Source organism: Watersipora subatra, chromosome 2 (genome assembly GCF_963576615.1).
Source record: "Watersipora subatra chromosome 2, tzWatSuba1.1, whole genome shotgun sequence".
In the NCBI taxonomy this organism is placed as follows: domain Eukaryota; kingdom Metazoa; phylum Bryozoa; class Gymnolaemata; order Cheilostomatida; family Watersiporidae; genus Watersipora; species Watersipora subatra.
In genome coordinates this window covers 37,194,901-37,215,404 of record NC_088709.1, presented here as the reverse complement: position 1 = coordinate 37,215,404, position 20,504 = coordinate 37,194,901, and the positions used below count along the sequence as shown (strand labels likewise).

The following is a 20,504-nucleotide window of genomic DNA, read 5'->3' as shown; positions in this document are numbered from 1 at the left end:
TTGTAGCTCTGAAAGTTTCAAGTTAATTACAAAAGATACATGAACGCTACGTTTTTTGTGGCGTTAAGAAGAAAAGCAACAAATGACAGCCACTGACTTACATTTAAAAAATGTGTCAAAATGTGTAAGAGTTGAGGCTGTTGTGGCTAGACACACGAAATAACGCGTCACATTGACAAATAAATGGACGAGTGCGAATTTGCCTTTACCAGGCGAAGGCCATGACATTTTTGTTAGATTTTTTATTATCATTAGTTGTTATTATTAGCGTTTTTAAGGAAATTTTGTTGTGTAAGTTTTACTGTTGGTTTTGAGAGAGAATAAATTGATTGGTTAAAAAAGGTCAGACTTTACAGAATCCAGCTAGTTTTTTTCTGCCTTAACAAAACAACAACTTAAAAGCATTCTATATAAAACATGTAATATAATTATTAGGTTAACAAAACTGTGTTTTGCCAAATAAACAACGACATTGATTCAAATTGTCTTTGTAATTTATTCAAATATCCATTCGCATCTTACTGACACTTAACAATGATTGAACAATGCGTGCAGAGTTATTGAAATTAATAATAAATGCCTGTTCAATAAATCAATAAAAATCAGTATTACCTGAGGTATTGAAGAAACGGAATTGTTATCCATTTCAGTAGGAAGTGTTTGCACAGAACTATCACCACTAGTGCCACTGCTATACCGTTCTAGATCTCTGCAGGCAGAAAAAGTAGGTTAAGGCCGGTCATACGGAGCAAGTTAAGGCCTGTCATACAGAGTAAGTTAAGGCCTGTCATACAGAGAAAGTTAAAGGCTGTCATACAGAGTAAGTTAAAGCCTGTCATACAGAGCAAGTTAAGGGCTGTCATACAGAGTAAGTTAAGGCCTGTCATACAGAGTAAGTTAAGGCCTGTCATACAGAGTAAGTTAAAGCCTGTCATACGGAGTAAGTTAAGGCCTGTCATACGAAGCGAGTTAAAGCCTGTCATACGGAGTAAGTTAAGGCCTGTCATACGGAGCAAGTTAAGGGCTGTCATACAGAGTAAGTTAAAGCCTGTCATACAGAGTAAGTTAAAGCCTGTCATACAGAGTAAGTTAAAGCCTGTCATACAGAGTAAGTTAAGGACTGTCATACAGAGTGAGTTAAGGCCTGTCATACAGAGTAAGTTAAGGCCTATCATACAGAGTAAGTTAAAGCCTGTCATACAGAGTGAGTTAAGGCCTGTCATACAGAGTAAGTTAAAGCCTGTCATACGGAGCAAGTTAAAGCCTGTCATACAGAGTAAGTTAAAGCCTGTCATACAGAGTGAGTTAAGGCCTGTCATACAGAGTGAGTTAAAGCCTGTCATACAGAGTAAGTTAAGGCCTGTCATACAGAGTGAGTTAAAGCCTGTCATACAGAGTAAGTTAAGGCCTGTCATACAGAGTAAGTTAAGGGCTGTCATACAGAGTAAGTTAAAGCCTGTCATACGGAGCAAGTTAAGGGCTGTCATACAGAGTAAGTTAAGGCTTTTCATACAGTTAAGGCCTGTCATACAGAGTAAGTTAAAGCCTGTCATACGGAGTAAGTTAAGGCCTGCCATACGGAGCAAGTTAAGGGCTGTCATACAAAGTAAGTTAAAGCCTGTCATACAGAGTAAGTTAAAGCCTGTCATACAGAGTAAGTTAAAGCCTGTCATACAGAGTAAGTTAAAGCCTGTCATACAGAGTAAGTTAAGGCCTGTCATACAGAGTGAGTTAAGGCCTGTCATACAGAGTAAGTTAAGGCCTATCATACAGAGTAAGTTAAAGCCTGTCATACAGAGTGAGTTAAGGCCTGTCATACAGAGTAAGTTAAAGCCTGTCATACGGAGCAAGTTAAAGCCTGTCATACAGAGTAAGTTAAAGCCTGTCATACAGAGTGAGTTAAGGCCTGTCATACAGAGTGAGTTAAAGCCTGTCATACAGAGTAAGTTAAGGCCTGTCATACAGAGTGAGTTAAAGCCTGTCATACAGAGTAAGTTAAGGCCTGTCATACAGAGTAAGTTAAGGGCTGTCATACAGAGTAAGTTAAAGCCTGTCATACGGAGCAAGTTAAGGGCTGTCATACAGAGTAAGTTAAGGCTTTTCATACAGAGTAAGTTAAGGCCTGTCATACAGAGTAAGTTAAAGCCTGTCATACGGAGTAAGTTAAGGCCTGCCATACGGAGCAAGTTAAGGGCTGTCATACAGAGTAAGTTAAAGCCTGTCATACAGAGTAAGTTAAAGCCTGTCATACAGAGTAAGTTAAAGCCTGTCATACAGAGTAAGTTAAAGCCTGTCATACAGAGTAAGTTAAGGCCTGCCATACAGAGTGAGTTAAGGCCTGTCATACAGAGTAAGTTAAGGCCTATCATACAGAGTAAGTTAAAGCCTGTCATACAGAGTGAGTTAAGGCCTGTCATACAGAGTAAGTTAAAGCCTGTCATACGGAGCAAGTTAAAGCCTGTCATACAGAGTAAGTTAAAGCCTGTCATACAGAGTAAGTTAAAGCCTGTCATACAGAGTAAGTTAAGGCCTGTCATACAGAGTGAGTTAAGGCCTGTCATACAGAGTGAGTTAAGGCCTGTCATACAGAGAGCTAAAAGCTACTAAAACTGATAGTAGCTATTTACTATAAATACTATTTACTGTGTATGTGAACTTGTAGCTGTCATAGATAGATTTGCTGGAGCTCACCCTATAAAATTTTACTTGCATTCACAAACATGAACTAATGCAATGTCCGTAGCCATGTATTTTAATAGTCATTTTATTGCACTAATGCTTTAAAAAAACTTCGAAAAAGATTAAATGTCCAGTAAACTGATGCAAATAAAAACAATCACATTAACCTTAACACAAGAGAAGATCTTAACACAAGAGAAGGTACCACAGCTTATAACTACAGGTAGATCTTAACACAAGAGAAGGTAACACATCTTATAACTACAGGTAGATCTTAACACAAGAGAAGGTACCACAGCTTATAACTACAGGTAGATCTTAACACAAGAGAAGGTGAACCACAGCTTATAACTACAGGTAGATTTTAACACAAGAGAAGGTAACACAGCTTATAACTACAGGTAGATCTTAACACAAGAGAAGGTACCACAGCTTATAACTACAGGTAGATCTTAACACAAGAGAAGGTAACACAGCTTATAACTATAACCATCTGCAAGACATTTCACATTCTCTTTGATAATCCTTAACACCATGGTAGTAAACGTAGAGTGTTTAGAATATTTGGCCGGCTTACATTCTTGTTGCGACTGTATAGTTATCCCGGAATCCTGCAAAACCTGGTCTAAAAGCTGATCCCGTAACCTGGAATCCATCTGCATTTTATCGTAGCGAGCAGTCAACTCCTTGAATTGAGATTCTTTCTGAGTACAAGCAAAGCCCTGAGTGAGAGTGAGTGAGAGAAGGTGCTCCAACAGATACTTGCTTTCATCAACAGAGGAGACATCCAAAGCTTTTGTCAAACTTGTCTCATCCTAACAAGTAAGGTAGTATGTGTAATGAGCACATTTTGTAATATGGTTCAGAGACATCATTACAAGCAATATAACAACCAGTTCTTCGAGTTGCGTTGTGATTGCAAAAGCAATGACCAAATTTGATGCTCAAACCAAAGAGCTATTGCAATATGTAAATGTAACTTGTTTTGTCGTAATATAAACTGATAAAAACTAATGAAAAAGGGCTCAAGAAAAAAACAGCAGGGGTTCATTCTATAAGAAAATATAACATGTTAACTGTTTCTTGAATCTATGAGAAGAATTTGAGCCATAATAAAATTATTGATATAGGAATAAAAGTGTCATTTCTTCTAGTGAATAACGACAGGTGAAAAGATTATCTTGGCTTATAATAATATTTTATATGAGAGACAAGATAGATATGAGAGGGCATGCAAGTCGTACGATGAGGTTTAGAGGTTGTTAGAGGGGTAGCGTTTTAAACATAACACGAACTGCTTCTAATGAATTATTGAGTAAATGTTTCCAGTCGATAGGAGATGAACTCATTGTGGATGTCAAATAAAGGTGAAAGATTATAGATTCTGAATTAACAAAATCAAATGTTGCTGCATGACTGTAGAAGATAACTTTACTGATTTACATGCGCTTACGTAAATTCGAGTATAGCCATCTATGGGAACGGGCCGATAAATGGGAATTGTTAGCTAAGCCCGCTGTAACATTAAAAAGGATAAATAAAGCAATGAATAATTACTAAACATACAACACACTGATGAAATAAATTAGGTAAATGCTTAGACAGGAAGCAATGCGAGATTACTAAATGCTTAGACAGGAAGCAATGTGAAATTAGTAAATGCTTAGACAGGAAGCAATGCGAGGTTAGTAAATGCTTAGACAGAAAGCGATGCGAGATTAGTAAATGCTTAGACAGGAAGCAATGCGAGATTACTAAATGCTTAGACAGGAAGCAATGTGAGATTAGTAAATGCTTAGACAGGAAGCAATGCGAGGTTAGTAAATGCTTAGACAGGAAGCAATGCGAGGTTAGTAAATGCTTAGACAGGAAGCAATGCGAGGTTAGTAAATGCTTAGACAGGAAGCAATGCGAGGTTAGTAAATGCTTAGACAGAAAGCAATGCGAGATTAGTAAATGCTTAGACAGGAAGCAATGCGAGGTTAGTAAATGCTTAGACAAGAAGTAATGCGAGGTTAGTAAATGCTTAGACAGGAAGCAATGCGAAGTTAGTAAATGCTTAGACAGGAAGCAATGCGAGGTTAGTAAATGCTTAGACAGGAAGCAATGCAAAGTTAGTAAATGCTAGCAGTAGCCACTACAAGCCTAAGCAGACGCATAGCAAAAGCAAATGAACAAACCTTCGCCTCCTCTTCCATCTGCATGATATTGTTTTGGCACTCAGACACGTTATTCCGAATGTATGTCATATTGGTGCTCATCGTCTCCAGCTGATCTTCTAGGTCCATGGCGACAGTCATCTGCAAATGAATAGGAGTTACACAACAACTACCTTAAGCGCGGTTCTCATATATGCCGCAAAGCACCGGCAACAGCACCGCAGGCTATGGCGGTGAAATGTGAGCCTACACGCCGGGTACCGCCGAGTACCACCGGTAGTTGCCGGCAGTCAACACAAGAGTTTAGCGCTGTTCAAATTTCGCAAATAGCAGCAAGCAAAACCTTCCTGAAATGCACTGTACAGGTAAAGGTCACCATTATCAAAATGGCGTGGCGAGCGAACATTTTATGTGAAGCTGCGATTATGTTTAGCAATGCAGCTTTAGATGTGAACAGAAGCTGCCGATCCTAACGTCGCAAGCGTTTTGCTGCGCAAGTTACCGCCGGAGTCTCGCAATCGATATGGAAACAAGACTTTAGCAGCTATGAAGATGAGTTGAACATATCATCAACAAAATTGCAGCGCAATATAGTGTAACCGTGACATTACTGATTACTCTATGCAATGTAATGATTATGCCAGCAATTATCAAATAAGAGTCTGTAGAGAGTTTTCTGTTCAACAGAACAGAAAACATCAGAGAAACACAAGGAATAAGGCATTGGCTATTTACGCTGGCAAAATTATTATTTGCAAAGACACCACACACCCCTGATGGCTGTGTAGTAATAGAAGAAACTGATGTATTTGTGATTGCTTAAAAGTGTTGATCCCTGATTAACATAATCATGACACCAATTTGTTCATTTTCACAGTAAACCGATTTTATTTGAAAGTTGCTTTGAACTAGTGACAACGATGACCAACAAGTAATTATATATGAAAAAGGCTGTTACTTGCTGTAAAAGATATGTGATGAACACTGGTGTAAATTGGAACTGTTTGCATAAAATTTCAGGATATGTTAGATTAAATATTTTAAAGACCTAAGTTTTACTTGCAGTTTGATACAATTCATCAGCCTGACTTCAAGTTGTAGTTGGACGATTTTAGATTATAAGTTGATGGATCTTTTTCTTAAGAAAACACAAGTGTAAATAGCTGTACAAACATTAGTGCAATGATAAACTATGGTTTACCCATATCTACTATATATATATATATATATATAATTAATACAATCATGTTCCAATAAGGGTAATGACAACATCCAATAGATGTTTTGATCTTTACTTGACCTAGGTTGATACTTGTAAAACATAACTAGTTATTCAGTAGTCTCGATCTGTGTAGTCGCAGCAGATGTTTATGCCATATGTCAGCTAAGAAATTTTCCCATTTTAAGAGCCTAAGAGTAATGACTATACATGTGTCTGACCTCATTTCTCCTAATGGCAGTGTCCAGCCTTTTACTGTACGCATCTATCTTCTTGCTGAGCTGTTCAAGCTTGTTAATGTGAAGATCCATCTCAGCTTCCATGTTGGCAATTGTCTGTTTCCGCACAACAACGGATGTAATGTACCGCTCAAGCTTGTCCCACTTGCTTTTCGCCACCTGAGTTAGAGTAATCGAGTAAAACGTAGTGTCCATTAGCACAGAGGACAAGACAACATAATATGTGTATATATAAGAAACATGCCATACACAAAAAAAAATACTCTTCCAATTTAAGTGGCAGATTATTTTATATTACTTTAGGTTTAGCTGTAATCAGTAGAAAAAGTCACTAGTAAGTTGAGATTATAACAACAGGCTGTGAGAAACTTTGATATAAGAGGTGACATGAGATAACATGAGGTGCCATGAGATAACATGAGGTGACATGAGATAACATGAGGTGACATGAGATAACATGAGGTGACATGAGATAACATGAGGTGACATGAGATAACCTGAGGTGACATGAGATAACATGAGGTGCCGTGAGATAACATGAGGTGACATGAGATAACATGAGATAACATGAGCTAGACGTATCAACAAAAGGCAAACAGTAAATCGCCGTCTGAGCAACAAGCAGTTATCTACTCTGCAATTGCTCATTTAACATTGTCTAGTTTTATCTCAGCTATAAGTTACGACCAAGTTAGTGCTATGGCCCAGCTATAAGTTGTTCTTCAGTAACTAACATTCGCTACCAGAATACTGTCCAGAAATGAAAATCATTCTGAAGCAAATTTGGCAGATTGATTGGGACAAAGAGGTTAAAAAAGACGATGCAAACATTTACCTTGGGAGAGAAGAGAAGAGCTGCTGACTTGTGCCTAGAAGCAGAAGATGATGAAGTCTTGCCAGATGAATTTTTATGGGAGAGGTTTGCCCTATTTTTGGCCATCACCCTGGAAGAGGCGGACGAGTCTCTTTGTCTTTTCCTCAACTGACTGACCTCTCCGTGCTTGCGCTGGCAACACAATACGCTGACTTATGCAAAGGCTAGGATAAAATAAAAAAGATTTATATGTCAAGGATACATGAAATGTCGATGGCTATCCCAAGCCACCTACCTTTTACGACAAAATTAATTAAAACATCAGTAGACTGTTATATTCGTCCTGTAATTAATGAAGGCACTCTTTGAAAACTTAGAGACCAACATTTGAGTGTTGTTAAAGACCAACCTTGAGTATGGCATCTTTCTGTCTAGTTTGCAACTCCAACATGCGCACCTGATTGTCTCGTTGCCGCTTCTCTTTTTTCAGCCGTAGCAGCTCCTTATTCTTTCGTTGGTCACTAATCTTATTCTTCTCTGACTCCGTCTTCATCTGTGCCATCAGTCGCACCTGCAATAGTATCACCATAGTTGTCGAGATCTCCAAAACCAAGATCATGTGGTGGTGCAATAGTCAACACATTACGAAGATCCCAAAAAACTCATACGCCAAACAATTATTTCCCATTCAAACTTTTCCCTGACTAACACAGATATAAATATAGTAGTGATGTCTCTCTGTGTAGGATTAAGTAAGACATAAATAAATATAGTGGTGATATCTCTTTGTGTAGGATTAACTAGCACATATAAATATAGTGGTGATCTCTCTGTGTAGGATTAACTAACACATATAAATATAGTGGTGATATCTCTGTGTAGGATTAACTAACACATATAAATATAGTAGTGATATCTGTGTGTAGGATTAACTAACACAGATATAAATATAGTGGTGATATCTCTGTGTGTAGGATTTACTAGCACATATATAAATATAGTGGTGATGTCTCTCTGTGTAGGATTAACTAACACATATAAATATAGTGGTGATATCTCTGTGTAGGATTAACTAGCACATAAAAATATAGTGGTGATGTCTCTCTGTGTAGGATTAACTAACGCATATAAATATAGTGGTGATATCCCTGTGTAGGATTAACTAGCACATATAAATATAGTGGTGATATCTCTCTGTGTAGGATTAACTAACACATATAAATATAGTGGTGATATCTCTGTGTAGGATTAACTAACACATATAAATATAGTGGTGATATCTCTGTGTAGGATTAACTAGCACATATAAATATAGTGGTGATATCTCTCTGTGTAGGATTAACTAACACATATAAATATAGTGGTGATATCTGTGTGTAGGATTAACTAACACAGATATAAATATAGTGGTGATATCTCTGTGTGTAGGATTAACTAACACATATAAATATAGTGGTGATATCTCTCTGTGTAGGATTAACTAACACAGATATAAATATAGCGGTGATTTCTCTCTTTGTAGGATTAACTAACACAGCTTTTGTATCGGTCAGCAAGCCTACCTTTATCTTCTTCATCTCATTCAGTTCAGTACTAAGGTCCCTGATGCGCCGGTCGTAGACAACTTGGTTCTTCATCATTTTGGCGTGCTCCTTTTTGGCAGTATTTACCTTATTGAGCTCCTGTTGCATGGTATCCAGCCGTTTCTCAAACTCCATTTTAACTTTGCGCACCCGCTCCTCCGACTGCTGCTTCTTGCTGCCTGAAAACAGAACTCACATAACAGTTTATTTCATTTGTATTTGCTATCCTGGTAACTGCTGTCCGGTTACGAATTAGCTGGTTGCAAAGCTAGCTACACGTTAAGATTATCAAACTCATACCAATTACTATCTAAATGACAGATTATTACACCAAAGCCATAGCACTGTATGGACTGAACTTTATAACTTGTTAAGAGCTAGCTGATTAACTATTAACAGCTGATCTAACATATACTAGCTATAACAGCTGATCTAACATATACTAGCTATAACAGGAGGTTACCTAAGCTGCTTAGGACCTGGTCTCGTTCTCGTTCAACAGCCATTATTTGGTCCTGCAAGTTGCGCATTTTATCCTCGTAATGCTAACGAATTGTTTGCAGTTGTCGCTGGCTCCTTTCGAGTTCTTCAATCATTCTTTGTTTAGGTGAAATTTCTCCTGACAGCTCTGCCAGGTCTTCTTGAAGATGGTCAGACTCTACAAGAATTAGAAATGATAAAAACCAGCTGATTATATCAAGTCCTGATGAGCATATGAAGGTTTTAGCAATGCTTTCGACCAGTATTCATATGGGTAGAATAGCACCGGTGTATATACGTATATGGGTAGAATAGTTACCAGTGTATATACGTATATGGGTAGAATAGTACCGGTATCTATACGTATATGGGTAGAATTGTACCGGTATCTATATGGGTGCTATTCTACCTAGTATAGATACTGGGTAGAATAGTATCTATATGGGTAATCTTGGCCTTGACCTTTAAACGGTTGCATCAACCAAGGGTGATCAACTGATCAAGGCGGCAAAAGAAATTAACTGAAAGCAGCTGTCATATATGTTATAGCAGTTGTTATATATGTTATAGCAGTTGTTATATATGTTATAGCAGTTGTTATATATGTTATAGCAGCTGTTATAAATGTTATAGCAGCTGTTATATATGTTATGTCAGCTGTTATATATGTCAAAATATGATGCTAGTAAGCGATCAATGAAAGTAATCTAGACTTGCACACTACGCTTACTGCTTCTAGCGAGCTGCTCTTCCTTGTGTTAGTCTAGCAAAACATTATCGAATTAATTGTTACATGATATACCTTACCCGCCTTAGCTTATTATGGCATAGACTTATTATGGCAATAACTTACTTAACAAGTTGTATACCATTACTGTTAACAAACTGTAGATTTCACCTTAGTTGGTGGTCTTTAATACTTCTGAAAAACTCAGATTTTGCCCCCAAGTGATCAATAGTCTAGAGACACCTCATTTAATACTCTAACATAGAATTCAATTCTTTTTTAAAAATTACAGATAAATAATTTATAGATAGGCTAACTTTCAATATTATTTGCGTTCAACAAAGTTTACATAAGTTGGTAAAGCACAATGTTCAAATACTATTTGACTAAGAAAAATGTAACTAGCAGTTGTGACAGAGCTAAAACATAAGTTAATCATGTAAAATGTATCAAATAGTTTGTAGCTCTAAAAGTTTCAAGTTAATTACAAAAGATACATGAACGCTACGTTTTTTGTGGCGTTAAGAAGAAAAGCAACAAATGACAGCCACTGACTTACATTTAAAAAATGTGTCAAAATGTGTAAGAGTTGAGGCTGTTGTGGCTAGACACAAGAAATAACGCGTCACATTGACAAATAAATGGACGAGTGCGAATTAGCCTTTACCAGGCGAAAGCCATGACATTCTTGTTAGATTTTTTATTATCATTAGTTGTTATTATTAGCGTTTTTAAGGAAATTTTGTTGTGTAAGTTTTACTGTTGGTTTTGAGAGAGAATAAATTGATTGGTTAAAAAAGGTCAGACTTTACAGAATCCAGCTAGTTTTTTTCTGCCTTAACAACAACAACTTAAAAGCATACTATATAAAACATGTAATATAATTATTAGGTTAACAAAACTGTGTTTTGCCAAATAAACAACGACATTGATTCAAATTGTCTTTGTAATTTATTCAAATATCCATTCGCATCTTACTGACACTTAACAATGATTGAACAATGCGTGCAGAGTTATTGAAATTAATAATAAATGCCTGTTCAATAAATCAATAAAGGTCAGTATTACCTGAGGTATTGAAGAAACGGAATTGTTATCCATTTCAGTAGGAAGTGTTTGCACAGAACTATCACCACTAGTGCCACAGCTATACCGTTCTAGATCTCTGCAGGCAGAAAAAGTAGGTCAAGGCCGGTCATACGGAGCAAGTTAAGGCCTGTCATACAGAGTAAGTTAAGGCCTGTCATACAGAGTAAGTTAAGGGCTGTCATACAGAGTAAGTTAAAGCCTGTCATACGGAGCAAGTTAAGGGCTGTCATACAGAGTAAGTTAAGGCCTTTCAAACAGAGTAAGTTAAGGCCTGTCATACAGAGTAAGTTAAAGCCTGTCATACAGAGTAAGTTAAGGCCTGCCATACGGAGCAAGTTAAGGGCTGTCATACAGAGTAAGTTAAAGCCTGTCATACAGAGTAAGTTAAAGCCTGTCATACAGAGTAAGTTAAGGCCGGTCATACAGAGTGAGTTAAGGCCTGTCATACAGAGTGAGTTAAGGCCTGTCATACAGAGTGAGTTAAGGCCTGTCATACAGAGAGCTAAAAGCTACTAAAACTGATAGTAGCTATTTACTATAAATACTATTTACTGTGTATGTGAACTTGTAGCTGTCATAGATAGATTTGCTGGAGCTCACCCTATAAAATTTTACTTGCATTCACAAACATGAATTAATGCAATGTCCGTAGTCATGTAATTTAATAGTTATTTTATTGCACTAGTGCTTTAAAAAAATTTCGAAAAAGATTAAATGTCCAGTAAACTGATGCAAATAGAAACAATCACATTAACCTTAACACAAGAGAAGATCTTAACACAAGAGAAGGTACCACAGCTTATAACTACAGGTAGATCTCAACACAAGAGAAGGTGAACCACAGCTTATAACTACAGGTAGATTTTAACGCAAGAGAAGGTAACACAGCTTATAACTACAGGTAGATCTTAACACAAGAGAAGGTACCACAGCTTATAACTACAGGTAGATCTTAACACAAGAGAAGGTGAACCACAGCTTATAACTACAGGTAGATTTTAACACAAGAGAAGGTAACACAGCTTATAACTACAACCATCTGCAAGACATTTCACATTCTCTTTGATAATCCTTAACACCATGGTAGTAAACGTAGAGTGTTTAGAATATTTGGCCGGCTTACATTCTTGTTGCGACTGTATAGTTATCCCGGAATCCTGCAAAACCTGGTCTAAAAGCTGATCCCGTAACCTGGAATCCATCTGCATTTTATCGTAGCGAGCAGTCAACTCCTTGAATTGAGACTCTTTCTGAGTACAAGCAAAGCCCTGAGTGAGAGCGAGGGAGAGAAGGTGCTCCAACAGATACTTGCTTTCATCAACAGAGGAGACATCCAAAGCTTTTGTTAAGCTAGTCTCATCCTAACAAGTAAAGTAGTATGTGTAATGAGCACATTTTGTAATATGGTTCAGAGACATCATTACAAGCAATATAACAACCAGTTCTTCGAGTTGCGTTGTGATTGCAAAAGCAATGACCAAATTTGATGCTCAAACCAAAGAGCTATCGCAATATGTAAATGTAACTTGTTTTGTCGTACTATTAACTGATAAAAACTAATGAAAAAGGACTCAAGAAAAAAACAGCAGGGATTCATTCTATAAGAATATATAACAGGTTAACTGTTTCTTGAATCTATGAGAAGAATTTGAGCCATAATAAAATTATTGATATAGGAATAAAAGTGTCATTTCTTCTAGTGAATAACGACAGGTTAAAATATTATCTTGGCTTAAAATAATATTTTATATGAGAGACAAGATAGGTATGAAAGGGCATGAAAGTCGTACGATGAGGTTTAGAGGTTGTTAGAGGGGCAGCGTTTTAAACATAACATGAACTGCTTCTAGTGAATTATTGAGAAAATGTTTCCAGTCGATAGGAGATGAACTCATTGTGGATGCCAAATAAAGGTGAAAGATTATAGATTCTGAATTAACAAAATCAAATGTTGCTGCATAACTGTAGAAGATAACTTTACTGATTTACATGCGCTTACGTAAATTCGAGTATAGCCATCTATGGGAACGGGCCGATAAATGGGAGTTGTTAGCTAAGCCCGCTGTAACATTAAAAAGGACAAATAAAGCAATGAATAATTACTAAACATACAAACACATACTAAACACCAAACATACTAAACACTGATGAAATATATTAGGTAAATGCTTAGACAGGAAGCAATGCGAGATTACTAAATGCTTAGACAGGAAGCAATGTGAGATTAGTAAATGCTTAGACAGGAAGCAATGCGAGGTTAGTAAATGCTTAGACAGGAAGCAATGCGAGATTAGTAAATGCTTAGACAGGAAGCAATGTGAGGTTAGTAAATGCTTAGACAGGAAGCAATGTGAGATTAGTAAATGCTTAGACAGGAAGCAATGCGAGGTTAGTAAATGCTTAGACAGAAAGCAATGCGAGATTAGTAAATGCTTAGACAGGAAGCAATGCAAGGTTAGTAAATGCTTAGACAGGAAGCAATGCGAGGTTAGTAAATGCTTAGACAGAAAGCAATGCGAGATTACTAAATGCTTAGACAGGAAGCAATGCGAGATTAGTAAATGCTTAGACAGGAAGCAATGTGAGGTTAGTAAATGCTTAGACAGGAAGCAATGTGAGATTAGTAAATGCTTAGACAGGAAGCAATGCGAGGTTAGTAAATGCTTAGACAGAAAGCAATGCGAGATTAGTAAATGCTTAGACAGGAAGCAATGCAAGGTTAGTAAATGCTTAGACAGGAAGCAATGCGAGGTTAGTAAATGCTTAGACAGGAAGCAATGCGAGGTTAGTAAATGCTTAGACAAAAAGCAATGCGAGGTTAGTAAATGCTTAGACAGGAAGCAATGCGAGGTTAGTAAATGCTTAGACAGGAAGCAATGTGAGGTTAGTAAATGCTTAGACAGGAAGCAATGCAAAGTTAGTAAATGCTAGCAGTAGTCACTACAAGCCTAAGCAGACGCATAGCAAAAGCAAATGAACAAACCTTCGCCTCCTCTTCCATCTGCATGATATTGTTTTGGCACTCAGACACGTTACTCTGAATGTATGTCATATTGGTGCTCATCAACTCCAGCTGATCTTCTCGGTCCATGGCGACAGTCCTCTGCAAATGAATAGGAGTTACACAACAACTACCTTAAGCGTGGTTCTCATATATGCCGCAAAGCACCGGCAACAGCACCGCAGGCTATGGCGGTGAAATGTGAGCCTACACGCCGGGTACCGCCGAGTACCACCGGTAGTTGCCGGCTCAACACAAAAGTTTAGCGCTGTTCAAATTTCGCAAATAGCCGCAAGCAAAACCTTCCTGAAATGCACTGTACAGGTGAAGGTCACCATTATCAAAATGGCGTGGCGAGCAAACATTTTATGTGATTATGCGATTATGTTTACCAATGCAGCTTTAGATGTGAACAGAAGCTGCCGATCCTGACGTCGCAAGCGTTTTGCTGCGCAAGTTACCGCCGGAGTCTCGCAATCGATATGGAAACCAGACTTTAGCAGCTATGAAGATGAGTTGAACATATCATCAACAAAATTGCAGCGCAATATAGTGTAACCGTGACATTACTGATTACTCTATGCAATGTAATGACTATGCCAGCAATTATCAAATAAGAGTCTGTAGAGAGTTTTCTGTTCAACAGAACAGAAAACATCAGAGAAACACAAGGAATAAGGCATTGGCTATTTACGCTTGCAAAATTATTATTTGCAAAAACACTACACACCCCTGATGGCTGTGTAGTAATAGAAGAAACTGATGTATTTGTGATTGGTTAGAAGTGTTGATCCCTGATTAACATAATCATGACACCAATTTGTTCATTTTCACAGTAAACCGATTTTATTTGAAAGTTGCTTTGAACTAGTGACAACGATGACCAACAAGTATTTATATATGAAAAAGGCTATTACTTGCTGTAAAAGATATGTGATGAACACTGGTGTAAATTGGAACTGCTTGCATAACATTTCAGGATATGTTAGATTAAATATTTTAAAGACCTAAGTTTTACTTGCAGTTTGATACAATTCATTAGCCTGACTTCAAGTTGTAGTTGGACGATTTTAGATTATAAGTTGATGGATCTTTTTCTTAAGAAAACACAAGTGTAAATAGCTGTACAAACATTAGTGCAATGATAAACTATGGTTTACCCATATCTACTATATATATATATATATATATATATAAAAATTGTTTCCTCACCCCGGATACCCCGTATGGGTGGTAAATTCTGCTCTAACTCGGGTCTCCTACCAGAGACCTGGGAGTTTGAGCACTCGTCTCAAGATCTTAGCTGTTCCCAATAGCGCACTTTTCTGCAACTCACCTGAGTTGATTGTTGTTGGTATTTGGGCAAGCCACATTTTATGCGCCGGTGTTATTGCGCCCAGTGCCCCAATCACTACTGGGATTACGGTTGTTCTTACATTCCAGCATTTTTCAATTTCTTCTCCAAGAGGGAGATATTTTTCTACCTTTTCTTTTTCTTTGCTGGCTATATTGTAATCATTGGGTACTGCTATATCTATTATAATAGCCCTCTTGTTCTCCTTGTCTATCGCCACTATATCTGGTTGGTTTGCTAGGACATGCTTGTCAGTTTGGATGTAGAAGTCCCAGAGGATCTTAGCGCGGTCATTTTCATTGACCTTACCAGGAGCCTCCCACCAGTGTTGTGGTTTATTAAGGCCATACTCATCACATAGACTTCTATACACAATACCTGCGACATGATTATGCCGCTCAGTGTATGCGTTCCCTGCTAGCTGTCTGCATCCACTGATGATGTGTTGGATGGTCTCAGGTGCATCTTTGCACAGTCTGCATCTAGGATCGTCTCTAGTGTGATAGATTTTCATTTGGAGTTGCCTTGTTGGGAGCACTTGCTCCTGGGCTGCCATGATTAGCGACTCTGTATTGGCCGTTAGGTTTCCTTTGTTCAGCCACATATATGTCTGGTGAAGATCGCCAACCTTAGATATTTGTTGGTGGTAAGCACCATGAAGAGGTTTCGTATGCCAGTCAATTTCCTCATCATCAGGGCATAGGTCGGTTGTGAGAGCAGCCGATTGAAATTCAGCTAGCAAATTATCTGAGATGGCCATCCTCTTTCACTGTCTGCTGTACACTTTTGAGTCCCCTACCGCCATCTTTCCTATCAAGATACAATCTAATAGTATCAGATTTTGGGTGGAGTGCTCCATGCATGGTCAGCAGTTTACATATATATATATATATATATATATATATATATATATATATATATATATATATGTATATATATATATAATTAATACAATCATGTTCCAATAAGGGTAATGACAACATCCAATAGATGTTTTGATCTTTACTTGACCTAGGTTGATACTTGTAAAACATAACTAGTTATTCAGTAGTCTCGATCTGTGTAGTCGCAGCAGATGTTTATGCCATGCGTCAGCTAAGAAGTTTGCCCGTTTTAAGAGCCTAAGAGTAATGACTATACATGTGTCCGACCTCATTTCTCCTAATGGCAGTGTCCAGCCTTTTACTGTACGCATCTATCTTCTTGCTGAGCTGTTCTCGCTTGCTAATGTGAAGATCCATCTCAGCTTCCATGTTGGCAATTGTCTGTTTCCGCACAACAACGGATGTAATGTACCGCTCAAGCTTGTCCCACTTGCTTTTCGCCACCTGAGTTAGAGTAATCGAGTAAAACGTAGTGTCCATTAGCACAGAGGACAAGACAACATAATATGTGTATATATAAGAAACATGCCATACACAAAAAAAATACTCTTCCAATTTAAGTGGCAGATTATTTTATATTACTATAGGTTTAGCTGTAATCAGAAGAAAAAGTCACTAGTAAGTTGAGATTATAACAACAGGTTGTGAGAAACTTTGATATAAGAGGTGACATGAGATAACATGAGGTGCCATGAGATAACATGAGGTGACATGAGATAACATGAGGTGCCGTGAGATAACATGAGGTGACATGAGATAACATGCGCTAGACGTATCAACAAAAGGCAAATAGTAAATCGCCGTCTGAGCAACAAGCAGTTATCTACTCTGCAATTGCTCATTTAACATTGTCTAGTTTTATCTCAGCTATAAGTTACGACCAGGTTAGTGCTATGGCCCAGCTATAAGTTGTTCTTCAGTAACTAATATTCGCTACCAGAATACTTTCCAGAAATGAAAATCATTCTGAAGCAAATTTGGCAGATTGATTAGGACCAAGAGGTTAAAAAAGACGATGCAAACATTTACCTTGGGAGAGAAGAGAAGAGCTGCTGACTTGTGCCTAGAAGCAGAGGACGATGAAGTTTTGCCAGATGAATTTTTATGGGAGAGGTTTGCCCTATTTTTGGCCATCACCCTAGAAGAGGCGGACGAGTCTCTTTGTCTTTTCCTCAACTGACTGACCTCTTCGTGCTTGCGCTGGCAACACAATACGCTGACTTATGCAAAGGCTAGGATAAAATAAAAATGATTTATATGTCAAGGATACATGAAATGTCGATGGCTATCCCAAGCCACCTACTTTTTACGACAGAATTAATTAAAACATCAGTAGACTGTTATATTCGTCCCGTAAATAATGAAGGCACCCTTTGAAAACTTAGAGACCAACATTTGAGTGTTGTTAAAGACCAACCTTGAGTATGGCATCTTCCTGTCTGTTTTGCAACTCCAACGTGCGCACCTGATTGTCTCGTTGCCGCGTCTCTTTTTCCAGCTGTAGCAGCTCCTTATTCTTTCGTTGGTCACTAATCTTATTCTTCTCTGACTCCGTCTTCATCTGTGCCATCAGTCGCACCTGCAATAGCATCACCATAGTTGTCGAGATCTCCAAAACCAAGATCATGTGGTGGTGCAATAGTCAACACATTACGAAGATCCCAAAAAACTCATACGCCAAACAATTATTTCCCATTCAAACTTTTCCCTGACTAACACAGATATAAATATAGTAGTGATGTCTCTCTGTGTAGGATTAAGTAAGACATAAATAAATATAGTGGTGATATCTCTTTGTGTAGGATTAACTAGCACATATAAATATAGTGGTGATATCTCTCTGTGTAGGATTAACTAACACATATAAATATAGTGGTGATATCTCTGTGTAGGATTAACTAGCACATATAAATATAGTGGTGATATCTCTCTGTGTAGGATTAACTAGCACATATAAATATAGTGGTGATATCTCTCTGTGTAGGATTAACTAGCACATATATAAATATAGTGGTGATATCTCTCTGTGTAGGATTAACTAGCACATATAAATATAGTGGTGCTATCTCTTTGTGTAGGATTAACTAACACATATAAATATAGTGGTGATATCTCTCTGTGTAGGATTAACTAACACATATAAATATAGTAGTGATATCTGTGTGTAGGATTAACTAACACAGATATAAATATAGTGGTGATATCTCTGTGTGTAGGATTAACTAACACATATATAAATATAGTGGTGATATCTCTCTGTGTAGGATTAACTAGCACATATAAATATAGTGGTGATATCTCTCTGTGTAGGATTAACTAGCACATATATAAATATAGTGGTGATATCTCTCTGTGTAGGATTAACTAGCACATATAAATATAGTGGTGCTATCTCTTTGTGTAGGATTAACTAACACATATAAATATAGTGGTGATATCTCTCTGTGTAGGATTAACTAACACATATAAATATAGTAGTGATATCTGTGTGTAGGATTAACTAACACAGATATAAATATAGTGGTGATATCTCTGTGTGTAGGATTAACTAACACATATATAAATATAGTGGTGATGTCTCTCTGTGTAGGATTAACTAACACGTATAAATATAGTGGTGATATCTCTGTGTAGGATTAACTAACGCATATAAATATAGTGGTGATAACCCTGTGTAGGATTAACTAGCACATATAAATATAGTGGTGATATCTTTCTGTGTAGGATTAACTAACACTTATAAATATAGTGGTGATATCTCTGTGTAGGATTAACTAACACATATAAATATAGTGGTGATATCTCTGTGTAGGATTAACTAGCACATATAAATATAGTGGTGATATCTCTCTGTGTAGGATTAACTAACACATATAAATATAGTGGTGATATCTCAGTGTAGGATTAACTAGCACATATAAATATAGTCATGATATCTCTCTGTGTAGGATTAACTAACACATAAATATAGTGGTGATATCTCTGTGTAGGATTAATTAGCACATATAAATATAGTGGTGATATCTCTATGTGTAGGATTAACTAGCACATATAAATATAGTGGTGATATCTGTGTGTAGGATTAACTAACACAGATATAAATATAGTGGTGATATCTCAGAGTGTAGGATTAACTAACACATATAAATATAGTGGTGATATCTCTCTGTGTAGGATTAACTAACACAGATATAAATATAGCGGTGATTTCTCTCTTTGTAGGATTAACTAACACAGCTTTTGTATCGGTCAGCAAGCCTACCTTTATCTTCTTCATCTCATTCAGTTCAGTACTGAGGTCCCTGATGCGCCGGTCGTAGACAACTTGGTTCTTCATCATTTTGGCGTGCTCCTTCTTGGCAGTATTTACCTTATTGAGCTCCTGTTGCATGGTATCCAGCCGTTTCTCAAAGTCTATTTTAACTTTGCGCACCCGCTCCTCCGACTGCTGCTTCTTGCTGCCTGAAAACAGAACTCACATAACAGTTTATTTCATTTGTATTTGCTATCCTGGTAACTGCTGTCCGGTTACGAATTAGCTGGTTGCAAAGCTAGCTACACGTTAAGATTATCAAACGCATACCAATTACTATCTAAATGACAGATTATTACACCAAAGCCATAGCACTGTATGGACTGAACTTTATAACTTGTTAAGAGCTAGCTGATTAACTATTAACAGCTGATCTAACATATACTAGCTATAACAGCTGATCTAACATATACTAGCTATAACAGGAGGTTACCTAAGCTGCTTAGGACCTGGTCTCGTTCTCGTTCAACAGCCATTATTTGGTCCTGCAAGTTGAGCATTTCATCCTCGTAATGCTGACGAATTGTTTGCAGTTGTCGCTGGCTCCTTTCGAGTTCTTCAACCATTCTTTGTTTAAGTGAAATCTCTCCTGTCAGCTCTGTCAGGTCTTCTTGAAGATGGTCAGACTCTACAAGAATTAGAAATGATAAAAACCAGCTGATTATATCAAGTCCTGATGAGCATATGAAGGTTTTAGCAATACTTTCGACCAGTATTCATATGGGTAGAATAGCACCAGTGTATATACGTATATGGATAGAATAGTTACCAGTGTATATACGTATATGGGTAGAATAGTACCGGTATCTATACATATATGGGTAGAATTGTACCGGTATCTATATGGGTGCTATTCTACCTAGTATAGATACTGGGTAGAATAGTATCTATACGGGTAATCTTGGCCTTGACCTTTAAACGGTTGCATCTTTAAACTGAAAGCAGCTGTCATATATGTTATAG

General features: G+C 37.4%; 2 protein-coding genes across 2 annotated transcripts; both read right to left on the bottom strand.

The window, feature by feature from the left end:
* Window positions 1–118: 118 nt before the first annotated feature.
* Window positions 119–11,065, bottom strand: LOC137387661 (kinesin-like protein KIF21A). The gene is made up of 9 exons (XM_068074144.1): window positions 10,969–11,065; window positions 9,157–9,351; window positions 8,673–8,872; window positions 7,520–7,681; window positions 7,132–7,302; window positions 6,279–6,455; window positions 4,860–4,979; window positions 3,257–3,494; window positions 119–709 (listed from the first exon to the last, which is right to left on the bottom strand). Coding segments are annotated over exons 2-9 (1,137 nt in total). The 5' UTR covers window positions 9,224–9,351; window positions 10,969–11,065; the 3' UTR covers window positions 119–707.
* Window positions 11,066–16,413: 5,348 nt separating this feature from the next.
* Window positions 16,414–20,026, bottom strand: LOC137387662 (kinesin-like protein KIF21A). Its single transcript, XM_068074145.1, has 5 exons — window positions 19,975–20,026; window positions 19,491–19,690; window positions 17,646–17,807; window positions 17,258–17,428; window positions 16,414–16,672 (listed from the first exon to the last, which is right to left on the bottom strand). Exons 1-5 carry the CDS (start codon window positions 20,015–20,017, stop codon window positions 16,466–16,468), a joined length of 783 nt encoding a protein of 260 aa, XP_067930246.1. The 5' UTR covers window positions 20,018–20,026; the 3' UTR covers window positions 16,414–16,465.
* Between the last annotated feature and the right edge of the window lie 478 nt (window positions 20,027–20,504).

What these genes read in the sequence shown, in the direction of transcription:
- LOC137387661 (XM_068074144.1), bottom strand. Translation starts at nt 9,223, where the DNA reads ATGCGCAACTTGCAGGACCAAATAATGGCTGTTGAACGAGAACGAGAC. An exon ending in ATGAGATGAAGAAGATAAAG is followed by an intron (nt 7,682 to 8,672) that starts GTAGGCTTGCTG and finishes ATACTATTGCAG; the next exon opens with GTGCGACTGATGGCACAGAT. An exon ending in CTGCCATTAGGAGAAATGAG is followed by an intron (nt 4,980 to 6,278) that starts GTCAGACACATG and finishes ATTCATTTGCAG; the next exon opens with ATGACTGTCGCCATGGACCT.
- LOC137387662 (XM_068074145.1), bottom strand. Translation starts at nt 20,017, where the DNA reads ATGGCTGTTGAACGAGAACGAGACCAGGTCCTAAGCAGCTTAG. An exon ending in AGGAAGATGCCATACTCAAG is followed by an intron (nt 17,429 to 17,645) that starts GTTGGTCTTTAA and finishes TTGTGTTGCCAG; the next exon opens with CGCAAGCACGAAGAGGTCAG. An exon ending in CTCTTCTCTTCTCTCCCAAG is followed by an intron (nt 16,673 to 17,257) that starts GTAAATGTTTGC and finishes ACTCTAACTCAG; the next exon opens with GTGGCGAAAAGCAAGTGGGA.